Genomic DNA, 14,797 nt, shown 5'->3' with positions numbered 1-14,797 from the left:
GCTGCAGTGGCAGCATCTGCAAAGCTCTTGATAGAATGTGCTGGGCTGGGAAGGTCTGAGACCTGCAGGTGATGGCACTGGGTACATTTCCGCTTCATTTTCCAGGCTTCCTCTGAGAAGACAGTGATTGTGGAGGTGGCTTACAAGTAAGCTCGGAAAAGATAGGTGCATTTGCTTCAGTTTTATTTAGGAATCCCAAAGAAGGGGCTGGGAGTATTGTCGGTCGCTGAGTCTCCTGTAGCAGGATATTTAACTTTTCTGCAAGTTGTGCAAGACCCGGGAGTTCAGGGCTTGTGAGCTGGAGGGCTCTGTGCCATGCAGACTCAGAAACACTCAAATCTCATTGCAATGTATTGCCACAAAGGACCCAGCTTGTCCAGGGCAGTTCGTTATTTGCTACTTATCCTTAGAGGCATCACTTACACCTTTGGAGGCTCGATGAGCTCTGCTGTTAGGGCTTCAGTTTGGCGTCCAGCACCTGGAATATTCATACCTCAAGAAGAAAATCATTGACATACAAATCCCGAAAGATGCCAGCCCTGTACAGCCAGTGTGAACCTAACTGTATATTCAGTCATCACTTATGGTGTTATCATCTATGTAGTTAATTTGGCTACATATCCACTTACTATTTTAATCTGTAACAGTTTCCACATTTGCTGTCCCAAGCAGGTCCCAAAATGACCATCCAGGCCAGTAGCACTTGCTAAAATTTAGCCACTCAGAAAGCATTCTTAGTCTGTTGAGAGGCTGCTAGATTTCTTCCTTGTTTGAGAAAGACTCATTAGAAAACTGAGGCTGTTCAATGGGATCTATTCAGGGCCCAGTAAGCTACTCATTGGTAGAAAATTATGACCTTCCATGCTGGTTTCTGCCCATGCTTCTACAGGCTTCCTGGCCGTTCTTTCTGGTTCTAATATGAGAGTTTCCATCAAACAAGTTTCACCCAGAGTACAGGATAGGACACAAAAAACAACTACCACACATCTTTTTGGCTTTTTTTTAAATGAAGTTGACTCTTTTTCTAGCAGTTTGTACCCACCCACCCTCAATCACCCACCGCCAAAGCCTCCTTTGGAGCCTTACTGTGCGTCAAAATGAGAGCACAGGTTAAAAAAAAAAAAAAAGTAGGGGGGCCCTCTGTCATTTCTTAAATTCCTTTCTCAAAGCAAAACAGGTCACTTTCCCTCTGGAAATTCTGTCTCTTGGTCTTAATCCCAAATACAGTCAAAATCTTGTTTCTTCTTTTAGGTTCACCTGTATTTGCCACAATGCCACAGTTGTTGAACAGCATACTCAGTATTATCAAAGTGTTCCAGAACTACGCCAAGGAGAATGGAGACTGTACTTCGCTGTGCAAGAAGGAGTTGAAACAGCTGCTGTTGACCGAGTTTAGAGACATCCTCCGGGTGAGTGACACAGACACTGGCCACACAGTCGAGTATGACTGATTTTGACATCTACACCCAGGATTTCATGTTTTGTTTTATTTAGTCATGCTTCATCTTGTAACTAAAATAATTTCAGGAGTTTTCCCCTAAAATATGCCCCCCACACACCCCTCCCTCCTACAAATTCAAAGTAATGAGGAATAACTTTTCAGAAATATTTTCATTTCTATATTCAGTGCCTGACACACATCTTCTATGGCAGTCACTTATTCAGTCATTCATTGATGATTCATTGAGCACCTACTCCATTCCAGCACAATTCTAGTTACTAGTATGAAGCATAAATAAAAACCAGCTTCCCCTTTTTTCCAGGATCTCACCATGTAATGATAAAGAAGTAGACAAATAAACATGTAGAATATAGCAGATGAGGGAGTGGAATAACTTCCTCAAATGACTCAAATTATTAATAGAGATGATTTTGAATAAGTGCATCTACTACTCCCTATAAACATGCTCTCATTGGTCCAACAAGGAATGAGCTTCTGAAAACCAGCTAATTAAAGACAAGAATCAAGCTCATGCCATTTTAGGTTAATAGTTTCTCAATCAAGGAAAGCCCATATGGGTCTGAATGGATTGAGGCATAAACATTCATGAACATCTTGGCATCCATAGAAGAATATCTGATTTTGCTCTTTGCTTTATCTTCTCATAGAGGCCAAATGACCCAGAGACTGTGGAAAACATTCTGAACCACTTAGACAGAGACAGAAATGGATGTGTTGACTTCCGTGAATACCTTTTGTTGGTGTTCCAATTAGTCCAAGCCTGCCACCATAAGCTAGATACTAAGGCAAGTGGAGAGAGAACCTCACAGCAAGAAAGGGGACATGAAGTAACCCAAGACCGTAAGTTTCCAGGAGGCACCGGCAGGCAACACCAGCAGACTCATACGAGTGAAAGACAGAACTCCCATGACGGGCAGCCTGGGAAACAAAGTTGTGATGTTCAACATGATCAGTCTGAGAAACAAGATAGAGACTTCCACTATAGTCAGCCCAAGGGACCAGATCAGGATTCCCACCGTGGTCAGTTTGAGAGACAAGATAGTGACTTTTTCTATGACCAGTTTGAGAGACAGGATAACAATTCTCACCATGGTCAGTCTGAGAAACAAGATAAAGACTTCCACTCTGGCCACTCTGAGACTCACGGCAGAGATTCCCAGCATGGTCAGTCTGAGAAACAAGATAGGGATTCTCACCATGGTCAGTCTGAGAGACAAGACAAAAATTATAAAAATCAAGACTTTAGCTCAGGTCACAAACTGAGTCATAAGTCTAGCAGTGGCCAGCAAAAACAGCAAGGACATATCTTTGTCTTAAACCAGTTTGAGAAACCAGCTCAGATGTCTCATTATGCTCATTCTGCAAACTTTGGACAACAATCGAGCTATGGACAGTCTGGAAGACTCACACAAAACCCTTGCTCTTATCAGACCACCCAACAGGAATCAGGCTTTTATTATGGACAGTCCAGGAGGCTGAACCAGGAGTCAGGCTGTGGTCAGACAGACAGCCAAGGACAGGGATCCCACCATGGTCAGACAGTCATGCAAAGCCAGCGATGTCACTATAGTCAGACAGGTGGTCAAGGACAGGTTTCCCACTATCGTCAGACAGACAGAAAAGGTCAAGTTTCCCACTATGGTCAGACAGATGGACAAGGACAGGTTTCCCACTATGGTCAGACAGACAGAAAAGGACAGGTTTCCCACCATGGTCAGACAGACACACAAAGCCACAGCTATCACTATAGTCAGACAGGCAGTCAAGGACAAGTTTCCCGTTATGGTCAGACAGACAGACAAAACCAGAGTTCCCACTGTGGCCAAACTGACAGACAAGGACAGGTTTCCCACTATGGTCAAACAGATGGACAAGGACAGGTGTCCCACTATGGTCAGACAGACAGACAAGGACAGGTTTCCCACTATGGTCAAATAGACAGACAAGGACTTGGTTCCCACCATGGTCAGACAGATAGACGAGGACAGAGTTCTCATTACGGTCAGACAGATGGACAAGAACAGGTTTCCCACTATGGTCAGACTGACAAACAAGGACAGAGTTCCCACTATGGTCAGACAGACAGACAAGGGCAGAGTTCCCACTATGGTCAGACAGATGGACAAGCACAGCTTTCCCACTATCATCACACAGACAGAAAAAGCCAGAGTTCCCACTATGGTCAGACAAACAGACAAAGACAGGGTTCCCACCATGGGCAGACAGACATACGAGGGCAGAATTGTCACTATAGTCAGACAGACAGACAGGGACAGAGTTCTTACTGTGGTCAGTCACAGACTGGAAAAGCTGAGATACAAGGACAAAATAGATACTTCCAAGACAACAGGGGAACAAAAAGAGACTCATATGTTGAGCAATCAGGAAAGTCAAGGAGACTGAGTCAACGGACTCCAGAACAAGGAGTAAAGCAAAACCAGACACAGGAATTCCAGTCTAGGGAGGAACAGCAGAGCAGCTACTATGCATGGAAGCCAGAGGAGCACAGTCAATACCACCAACACAAACTCTTAGCACAAATCCAACAAGAAAGGCCACTGTATCACAAAGGAAGTGACAAGCAATCAGACAGTAGTGAGCAGAGCCACAGACAGGTCCAAACCAGGCAGAGTCAGGACAAGGGGCAAAGCCACCAGGCAGAAGAAGAACAGGGTCATCAAAGCTGGGGTAGACATAGCCATGATGGTCAGGAAAGTGCATGGGAAGCACAGGATAGGCAAACCTATGAAGAGGAACAAAGCTGTCAAACAAAGGAGAGACAAACCTATGAAGATGAGCAAAACCACCAGAAACAAGACAAGCAGAACTGGAAAGATCAACATTATCATCGACAAAAGGATAGACAAATCTCTGAAGATGAGCAGAACCACCAGAGAAAAGACAGGCAAGCCCACATGGAGGTTTCTAATCATCAGCATCAACAAACCCACGAGGAGACAGAGAGAAACACGGGGTCCCAGGATCAAAGAAAACAACAGGGTGGAGGTCTTCCTACCAAGGCAGCTAACATTCATCCCAATCCCTTCTACGGCTATGTACAGGAGCAGAAATCACATTGGTACTAGGCTGTGTGAGATCCCAAGCTAAGCAACACAAAGACTAGGAAGAAACCCATATATCAAGTTCATATCATGTTTGAAATGTTGCAAATGTTTCTCTTCCTTCTACCATCTATCTACCTTCAAGAATGCTCTTGAGGACAAGTATTCTCTTGTAGAGCAATTCAGTCCTTTGAGCAGCAATATGGGACTTTCTGGTTGGATGTGATATAAGTAGCAAATTAAGTGGTTATTTACTTAATTTTAATCATTTTGGGAATTGAAATCATTCTTTCTCTCTGTACTGGTGAATCTTGGTTGGATCACTGAAAAGTAAAACACTTCTTCCTAAAATTCAAAAATAGGAAATGTAGTCTAAAGATTTATGTTACAGCCAAAAAAAGGAAACTTGGTCTTTTGTGAGCTTTGGCTCCAGTGAATAAAACACCAGGAATTATGAGCTGCATAGTCTTGACTAAAATGCCACACAGAAAGGTGGCTAGAGAAGCCAGGGGCCACAAAGAGCACCTCTACACTTGACATATACCATGATCAACCTCTTGCCCCTCACCAAAGGGCCTATCCATTGACCAATTATCACAAAATTGACTAGGCCCATTCCAATTTAGTGACTTTCTAGTTTCCAGTTACATAAAATAGAAAGTATATGTCATCTCTTTATAGATCCCCAAGAGTCAAAACTTCAATTCATAGCTCTCCTGTCCTGAATGCCCTTCACAAGAAAACCAATGTGCAGAACAATGGAATTATATTTTAAAATCAAATAAATGATTGTTGAGCAATGACTTTGATCTTTTCCTTCATTTGAGATCATGCTATCTTCACTTGTGGGCCATTTTCCAAGAATAAGTCTTCATTTCTTGACTTCAAAAAATCTCTTTGTTCTTCATGTAAAGGTACAAGATCCCAATGATAAGTGTAACTGTATTGTTTGCTTTAAATGTACCAGTAAACTTAATGGAAAAAAATCTCTTTGTTCTCTGAGATCCTGGGCACTGACAAAAATAAGAATCCTTATGAAACAAATATTAAATAGTTAAAATAGACCTTACCTTCCCCCACCAAAGAGTTATACAGTGGTGCCTTGGTTCATGAAGTCAATTTGTTCCATGATTGTGGAAAAGATGGCCACATTTGTTTTTGTCACCTGATGTAGAATTTGCAAACAAAAACAAAATTTTGTCAACTATTTTGCTTGTGAACCAAGGCACCACTGTATTTGATCCTTAACACTCATTCATACCACACTCAATATTATTTCCTTGCCTGCTCTGCCTTCTCAATACCACTTGGATATCTCTGAATATTCCATCTTCTCTGCCTCAGTTTCTCTTCTCCTCAGTGACACAACAAAAAAGTTCACACCCTTTCCCATAGCACACAGGCTCTTCACTCTCTGACCTAAATGACCAACCCAGCATAGCTTCATGAGAAGATGTTAGATGTTCCTAGAACATTCAATGCTCCACTCATGCCAAAGACTTAACCTCCTCTTAGTTTGCCGTGGTCTGTCATGAATTATTACCTTTGAATGTATCATCCCATCAACCTGGAAACCCCCTGCTATTTTTTGTCTGGAAGAAAACTAATCATCCCCTGGATCTGCAAGAAGATATAGCCCACACCTGTTAGAAAGGCTATTCTCAAAAAGACAAGGTTTTTAAAATGTTGGGGAAGACATGGTAAAAATATATATAACCCTTGTACACTGTTAATGGAAATGTATTGGCACAGCCATTCTCAGAAACAGCATAGATGTCCCTCAAAATTAAAAATATAACTATGACTCATTTTGAAAGAACTATAGTCTTTGGTGTCACCTTTGGACATTGATCTCCAGTTTCTTTAGCCTTCTGACAGACTCACACCAGCAACTCTACAATGAGTTCCCAGGCCTTTGACCTTTGACTGGTTCTGCATCCTTGACCATTCTTTTTCTGTGCCTCCATCTTTGGCCAAGAAGCTGCTGGACCTCCACCTCTACAGTGTGCAGGCAGCAATTTTGGATTTGTCCACCTCCAAACTCAGAGACAGCCATTGTGGATTCTTCTGCCTCTGATCCTATAATTTTAATTCTTGCAGAATTCTGAGATGATGGAATAGTAAGTATCAGAAAAACAGCCTCTCTGACATTTGGAACCCAAACACTGGAATATAGCAATATGAGGAAAAAAAGGAGTAGAGAGGACTAAGCAAGGATGTGAAGCAAGAATTAGAGCCCATAGGGAGTCCAAAGAGAGGGACCACAGTACAAAAGAAGGAGGGAGCAAGTGACACTTTCTCCCTGCAACCCAGATCACAGCATGGGAGGCGCAGCTTGAATCTGCAGAGGCACTGTGACTACTAGTGACTGCAGAGGACTCCATGGAGAAATGTAGCAGTGGAACAGAGCAGTGGATGTTGTGGACTGCAGTGGCTGGTGAGTTATTCAGGTTAGGACATCCCCAAAAAGAGGGTGATTGGCCAGTAGCCATTTTGGAAGGGATCAACAGAAGTCAGAACAGAGCAGTTGCAGGTTGGCTCCATCTAGCAGTACCAAGTGTCAGGGTGAGGCACAACCAAGTTCAAGCCAATGGAGATCAGTGCAGAGAAAATGTTGACAGGGAGCCAAATTCAAGCCAACAGGAGGTACTTGGAGTGTTGTAGGCTGAAAAACTCAGGTCCCAGCCTCACAGCCAGAAACCAGAAGCACCCTGAACTTCAGTGAAATTAAATGTGCAGTTTTTCTGGGATTATCCACCATCACCATAATTCTACTGCTGGCTTGCTGGGATCAATCAACATGGATCTGGGCTCTGTCTGTTCCCTCTGTCAACCAGTGATAGCAGAAATGCATCCTGAAGTGAATGATTTTTTTACTTTTCTTCCTTTCTTTGCTTCCCCCCCTTTTTTATTGTTCTTGTTTTTATATGACTGAGAACATTGTAGGTTTTTTGTTCTGTTCATGTCTGTTTCTTTCTTCTTTTTTTCCCTCCTGTGTTCTTCACAAGTTCCCAAAGCTTACTCTACCTTTGTCTTCCAACCTTGCTTCTAATCCCTTTCTCTTCTTCAATTTCTTTTTTTCCCCCCAACCCCTTTTAAATGTTATCCCCTGAGGTTAAAGTCACCATATTGGGGGATAGTTACTGTACATAATTTTCTGGTTTATTTTAAATTTGATTATATAACCACAAATCCTGTTCATATGGTTAAAAGTGGCAAATTAATACCTATGACAATTTGTCATTTTCTAGGATGTGTTGATGCTATTGTTATTACTGATTGTACTACTTGAGCCAAGGTGACATAACTGTTCTAACCAGTTGTGCTTCCTGGTATGACAAAACTGAGATTGCCTAAGGGTCATAAAAAAAGAATACAGACCAGTGCCAAAGAAGCAGGGGCTGGGCCAAACAGGCAGCAATTTCTCATCCCCAATAAATTGAAGAGGTAGGACCTTGCAACAGACTCAAAACCCAAAAGCCAGATATGTCTGGACGATACCTTTGAGAAGTACTCATTTAAGAGTTCTTGGTGCTAGCAATAAAGATACCTATCAAACAATTTACAAGCATCGATGCACAGATTAAACTTTAAAAATAGAAAATGAGAAGACATGAAAGCAAGACATGAATCCCAGACTTCCAGCAAGCCAAAGGCAAACCCAGGGGACGATGTGGTAGAACACTGACTTACTTCAGTGGTAACAACAGGAGTAACAAAGCAAATGAATGAGGCTCTAGAAAAAAGCAAATCAGAAATAGTTTTCAGATAACTTCAGAGATGATGTCCACAATGAAAGGTATGATTAATGAATCTAGAGAAAATACAGATTTTAAAAATAGAGCTTAGGAAAATCATGAAAACTATGAATGCCCAACATAGGAAAGAAATGGAATTCATGAAGCAGATTTAATCAGATATCTAGGAGATTAAAAATTCTACTGAAAGTATGCATAGCAGAATGAACTGGTGTGATGACAGAATATCAGATGTAGAAGACAGGATTATGGTTAGTAATCATGAAAAAGAAAGATTTCTTAAAAACACCAACAGCTGGGCCAGGGATTTAGCTCAGTAGTGCTACCACCTGCCTTGCAAGTGCAAGGTCCTGAGTTCAATCCCCAGTACAAAAAAAAAAAAAAAAAAAAAAAAAAAAAAAAAACCAGAAGAAGAAGACGGAAGTCTGGCTACTGATCAAACCTTGGCATCATCCACTACCAAAAAAAAAAAAAAAAAAAAAAAAAAAAAAAAAAAAAAAACAGCTGCTAGATGATTCAAAGAAGAATAGCATAAGATTGACCAGGGTCAATGAACAAATAGGAAATAGCACAAATGACATTAAAAACCTGTTCATAGAAGTAATGACAGAAAACTTCCCACATGGAAAAAGAAATTAACATAATGATAAGTGAGGCATATAGAACTCCAAATACCCATAATAAAAAGGAAATCTATACAAAGGCATATAATAGTCAAGAGTCCAGAAATTAAACACAAGAATAGAATATTAAAAGCTGTTAGAGAAAAGAAACAGATCATTTATAAAGGAAACCCCCTCAAAATTACAGCAGACATCAACACAGACCCTTAAGTCAAAGAAAGCTTGGCATAAATTACTTCAAGTGCTGAAAGAAAACAACCTTCAACTCAGATCCCACAAAACTATCTTTCAAATTTTATCAAGAAATAAGATAATTTTATGACAAAAAACAGCTGAAGAAATTAATGACCACCAACCAGCACTCCAAAATGTCTGAAGGATATTCTAGAAAAAGATAACAAAGACTACAACTCCATGAACTCCAACAGAATGAATCCACCAGGCAAGGCAAGTAGGAAAAGAGGAGAAAGAATGGAAACCAAAAACAGGAAAATAATATGACAAGGAAAAGTCAATACCTATCAGTTATAATCATGAATGTAAATGACCTCAATTCAAAAATCAAAAGAAACAGAGAAGTAGAATTGATCAAGAAATAAGATTCAACAATATGCCTCATACAAGGAACACATTTAACTCAAAAGTAAATTCATAGACTGAAAGTCAAAGGATGAAAAACAATACTCCATGCAACAGGAACCTGAGGAAAAAAGTAGGGGTAGCTATTCTATTTGTACACAAAGTGGATTTTAAATGAAGACTGGTCAAGAGAGACAAAGAAAGTCACTACATCCTTGTCAAGGGAACAATTCAAGAAGAAGAGATAACAATCATAAATACATATAGACCAAATACCAGCATACCCAACTATATAAAACAAATATTAATGGACATAAAAAATCAAATAAGCACTAGTACTATACCCTACTTGGGGGGGACTTCAATACCCCACTGTCACAAATAGACAGATCAACTGGACAAAATATCAACAAAGAAATTTCAAAATTAAACCAAATTTTTGAACAAAAGGACTAAGATGTCTATAGGATGTGGTATATAGGTGTGGCACCCCACAACTTCAGAATACACATCCTTCTCAGCTGCACACAAGACATTTTCCAAAACAGACCACATGTTACTCATAGAACATGTTTAAGTAAATGCAAAGGAATTGAAATTATCCCATGCATATTATCAGAGCATGTTGCAATGAAATATGGAAATTAAATAACAGCCTTCTGAACAACCAATGGCTCACAGATGAAATTAGAGAAGAAATTAGATAGTTTCTACATTTAAATGATGATGCCAGTACTACATACCACAATCTATGGGATGAAATGAAAGCTTTGCTATGAGGGAAGCTTATAGTGGTAAATTCTCCATCAGAAAAATAGAACAAGTTCAAATAAATAACTTAATGATGAACCTCAAGTGTCTAGAAAAAGAAGAGCAAGTCAAGCTCAAAGCTTGTATGACAGAGGAAATTATAAAAATTAAGCAGAAATTAATTAAATGGAAGCTAAAAACAATACAAAGAACCAATGAATTGAAAGGTTGGTTCTTTGAAAGATTAAAATTGGCAAACCCTTAGAAACTTATCCCAGAAAGAAAGAACTTAAATCATGCAATTTGGAATGAAAAGGGTGAAATTATAATGAATCCTGCATAAATTCAGGAGAACTTTGAGAACTTGTATTTTAATAAGATGGAAAACACAGAAGGAATGGACAGATTCCTAGATACACACGACTTACCAAAGTTGAATAAAAAAGATATAAAGATTCTAAATAACCCAATATCAGTTAATGAAATTGAAGACATAATTGAAAACCTAACAACAAAGAAAAGCCAAGGTCTTCATAGGCTCACTGCTGGATTCTGCAAGAAATTTAGAGATCTAACACCAGTACTCCTCAAACTCTTTAATGAAATTGAATGGGAAGCAATACTCCCAAAGTCATTCCTGGAAGCAAGCATCACCCTGATACCAAAACCAGAGAAGGATCCAATCAAAAAAAAGAGAACTACAGGCCCCAGGGCAAAGACTACCTGAGTGAGAGGGTTGGATGCAGAGCTTGCGATGGCTTTGGAGAGCAAAGGCTCCAGCCCTCCCTACGGTTACACATGAGTTTCCTAATGAATTCCAGCACTGTGATTACCTCTCAGATACTTTTTGGGGGTTTGGGTGGCTTTTCTTCATGTACCAATTGTTTAAGGACTATGGTACAGGTGATCTTCTCTTTGACTTTTGCATTTTCTTGCACCACATTTGAGCTTATCATCCTTGAAATCTTAGGAGTACTGAACCACAGCTCCCATTATTTTCACTGGAAAATGAACCTGTGTGTAATTCTGCTGATCCTAATTTTCAAGGTAGCTTTTTACATTGGCTATTTTGTTGTGAGCAACAGTCAACTATTACATTAACAGCGACTACCTTTTTCCTGCCTCTTATGGTTAACATTTATGTATTTCTTCTGGAAACTGGGAAAACCATTTCCCATTCTCAGCCCAAAGCATGGGACCTTGTCCATAGAACAGCTCATCAGCCACGTGGGTATGATTGGGATGACTGTCATGGCTCTGCTTTCTGGATTTGTTGCTGTCAACTGCCCATACACATACATGTCCTACTCCCTCAGTAATGTGACTGACACAGATATTCTAGCACTGAAACAGCTGCTGCTTCAAACCATGGATATGATCATAAGCAAAAAGAAAAGGATGGCAATGGCAGAGAGAACTGTGCTGCAGAGGTGCATAACAAGCCATCAGGATTCTGGGGAATATTAAAGAGTGTTACTACTTCAGCTCCAGGAAGTGAAAATCTTACTTTTATTCAACAGAAAGAGAATGCTTTGGAATCAGTCCATCTTTAGGCCCAGGCTGTTTTTTTTTTTTTTTTTTTTTTTTTTTTTTTTTTTGGTACTGGGGATTGAACTCGGGTCCTGGCGCTTGCAAGGCAGGCCACCAAACTGCTGAGCTAAATCCCCGGCCCTCAGGCAGCTTTTTCTTGAAACAGCTGATCTATATGCAACCAAGGAAAGAATAGAATATTCTGAAACTTTAAAAAATAATTTAGGGGCCAGGGATTGGGCTCAGTGGTTCCGCTATCTGCCTAGCAAGCTCAAGGATGCGAATTCGATCCCTGGTACCAATGTCATTGTCCGACTATTAGCGCAGACAACGGGCATGTACTTCGTCTCGTCCGTACTGCTGATCCGAATGAGCATGCCGCTGGAATATCACACCATAATCACGGAAGTCCTCGGAGAACTGCAGTTTAACGTCTATCATCCCTGGTTTGATGTCATCTTCCTGGTCAGCTCCCTTTCCAGCATATTATTCCTCTATTTGGCTCACAAACAGGCACCAGAGAAGTACATGGCACCTTGAACTCGAGATTACGGACGTGGAAGCCAGCGTCGTCAGGATTTGAGTCTGAGGAGGGGACCAGGGCCCGACATTTTTAAACAAAATGCTGTAGCAGCGCGCTATGCGTGCACCTTTCTCAGGTGATACTGCGACAAGTAGCGTCGGCTAGAACATGAGCGAGAGAAGTAACTCGAGGCAGTACTCAGCAGCCAGCAAAGCGGCGGGGCGGGGCAGAGGGGAAGGAGACCACACTGAACTGGGGCGGGAGATGTCCACGTGCAGCGGGCACAGTTATGGCTCTCCCTTAAGCCTGCCTGTCACTAAAGTCAGATTGTAACACTTTGAAAATAAAAAAAGAGAACTATAGGCCAATCTCCCTAATGAACACAGGAAAAAAAATCCTCAATAAGATACTGGAAAACAAAATACAGCAAATCATCAAGAAGATTATACACTATGCACTATGACCAAGTAGGATTCATCCTAGGGATGCAGGGATGGTTCAACATACACAAATCAATGAATCTAACACACCATATTAACAGAGCCAAGGACAAAAAACACATCATCATCTCCAAAGTGGCAGAAAAGCATTTAATAAAGTCCAACACCTATTTGTTATAAAAGCTGTACAGAAAATTGAAATAGAGAGTCTTTATCTCAATCTGATAAAAGCCATCTATAACAAACCAACAGCCAACATCATATTAAATGGTCAAAAACCTGAAAACTTACACTCCAAAACCAGGAACAAGACAAGAACGTCCACTATCACCACTCCTGTCCAATATAGTTCTAGAAGCATTAGCCAGAGCAATTAGACAGAAGAAAAAAATAAAATGAATACGAAAGGAAGAAGTTGATTTATTATTATTTGTGTATGATGTGATACTTACATAACAGACTCCTAAAAACTCCACCAAAAGACTTCTAGATTTAATAAGGAAATTCAGTAGCATAACTGGATACAAAGTCAGTATGCAAAAATCAATAGCATTCCTGTACACAAATAACAAACTCATTGAGAGAGAAATTAGGAAAACACCTTTCACAATAGCATCAAAAAAATAAAATACTTAGGAGTCAGTCCAGTAAAGTATATGAAGACCTTTTCATTGACATCTATAGTACACTGATAAAGGAGATCAAAGAGGATATCAGAAAATGGAAAGGTATCCCTTGTTCTTGCCTAGGAAGAACGAGTACAGTGAAAATGGCCATATATCCAAAATTGTTATACAGATTTAATGCAATCCTGATCAAAATATCAATAGAATATCTCACAGAAGTAGAGAAAAAACTGTAAATTCATATGGAACCTAAAATAGCAAAAGCAATTCTGGGCAACAAAGGCAATGCAGGGACATCACAATCCCTGACTTGAAATGATACTTCAAAGCTACAGTGATAAAAACAGCATGGTACTGGCTAAATAAATAAATAACCAGACTCAAGGATCAATGGAACAGATGAGAAGATGCAGCAATAACTCCAAACATACTCAGCCACCTTATCTTTAAGAAAGGAGAAAAATACTTTCAGTAAAAGAAAGATAACCTCTTCAATAAATGGTGCTGGGAAAACTGGCTTTCCACATGCCAAAGATTAAAACTAGACCCATATCTTTCACCATGCAGTAAGCTAAAATTGAAATGGATCAAAGATCTAAATATTAAAACAGACACACTAAATCTACTGGAAGATAGAGTAATTAAAGCTCTTCAAAACAAAGGTGTAGGCAAACCTACACCTGTGAACAAAACACTGTTCACACAGGAAATATTACAAAGAATCAACACATGGGATCTTATCTTATTTAAAAGCTTTTGTGGGCTGGGGATTTAGTTCAGTGGCACCACACCTGCCTCACAAGCGCAAGGTCCTGAGCTCAATCCTCAATACAGAAAAAAAAAAAAGCTTCTGCACAACAACAGAGTGAAGAGACAACCCACAGAACAGAAAAAAAATTTACCAGCTATTCCTCAGACAAAGGACTAAGAATTAGGTTGTATGAAGAACTAAAAAAAATCAGAACCCCCCAAAAATTTAAATAGCAATTCCAAAAATGCATACCTGAAATGTACAGACACTTCTCAGGTCAAGTACAAATAACAAAATAAATATATGAAAAAATGTTCAACATCACTGGTCATTTGAGAGATGCAAATTAAAACAACACTGAGATTCCGTCTCCAAAAAGAATGGCTGTTGTCAAGAAACTTATCAATAACAAATGCTGGTGGGGCTGTGGGGAAAAGGAACCCTTCTCCACTGTTGGTGGGTGTGCAGACTGGTGCAACCACTGTGGAAATCACGGTGAAGATTCCTCAAAAAGCTAGAGCCACAAATGGGGACAGGAGGAGGGGATGAAGGGAGGGCAGGGACAAGGGGGAAAAAATGAGAACCAAGACCTGTCATAGTACAAGATCCCAATGATTAATGTAACTGTACTGTATACCTAAAATGTACTAATAAACTCAATGAGAGAAAAAAAAAGCTAGAGCCGGAGTTTCC

The 14,797-nt window shown here is 40.1% G+C and overlaps 2 protein-coding genes and 1 pseudogene across 2 annotated transcripts in view; 2 read left to right on the top strand and 1 right to left on the bottom strand.

The window, feature by feature from the left end:
- Positions 1-14,797, bottom strand: part of LOC104863342 (late cornified envelope protein 5A-like) — a 343,203-nt gene that overhangs the window by 226,218 nt on the left and 102,188 nt on the right. The gene's annotated exons all lie outside the window — the stretch shown is intronic.
- Rptn (repetin) lies at positions 1,145-4,738 on the top strand. The gene is made up of 2 exons (XM_033758178.1): positions 1,145-1,409; positions 2,110-4,738. Exons 1-2 carry the CDS (start codon positions 1,272-1,274, stop codon positions 4,546-4,548), a joined length of 2,577 nt encoding a protein of 858 aa, XP_033614069.1. The 5' UTR covers positions 1,145-1,271; the 3' UTR covers positions 4,549-4,738.
- On the top strand, positions 11,033-12,304 carry LOC104856936 (annotated as a pseudogene).

The sequence above is a fragment of the Fukomys damarensis genome, unplaced genomic scaffold (assembly GCF_012274545.1).
Source record: "Fukomys damarensis isolate Sample0158 unplaced genomic scaffold, DMR_v1.0_HiC HiC_scaffold_33, whole genome shotgun sequence".
In the NCBI taxonomy this organism is placed as follows: Eukaryota; Metazoa; Chordata; class Mammalia; order Rodentia; family Bathyergidae; genus Fukomys; species Fukomys damarensis.
The sequence above is the reverse complement of the archived record's forward strand: the minus strand, read 5'-3'. Positions and strand labels throughout refer to the sequence as shown.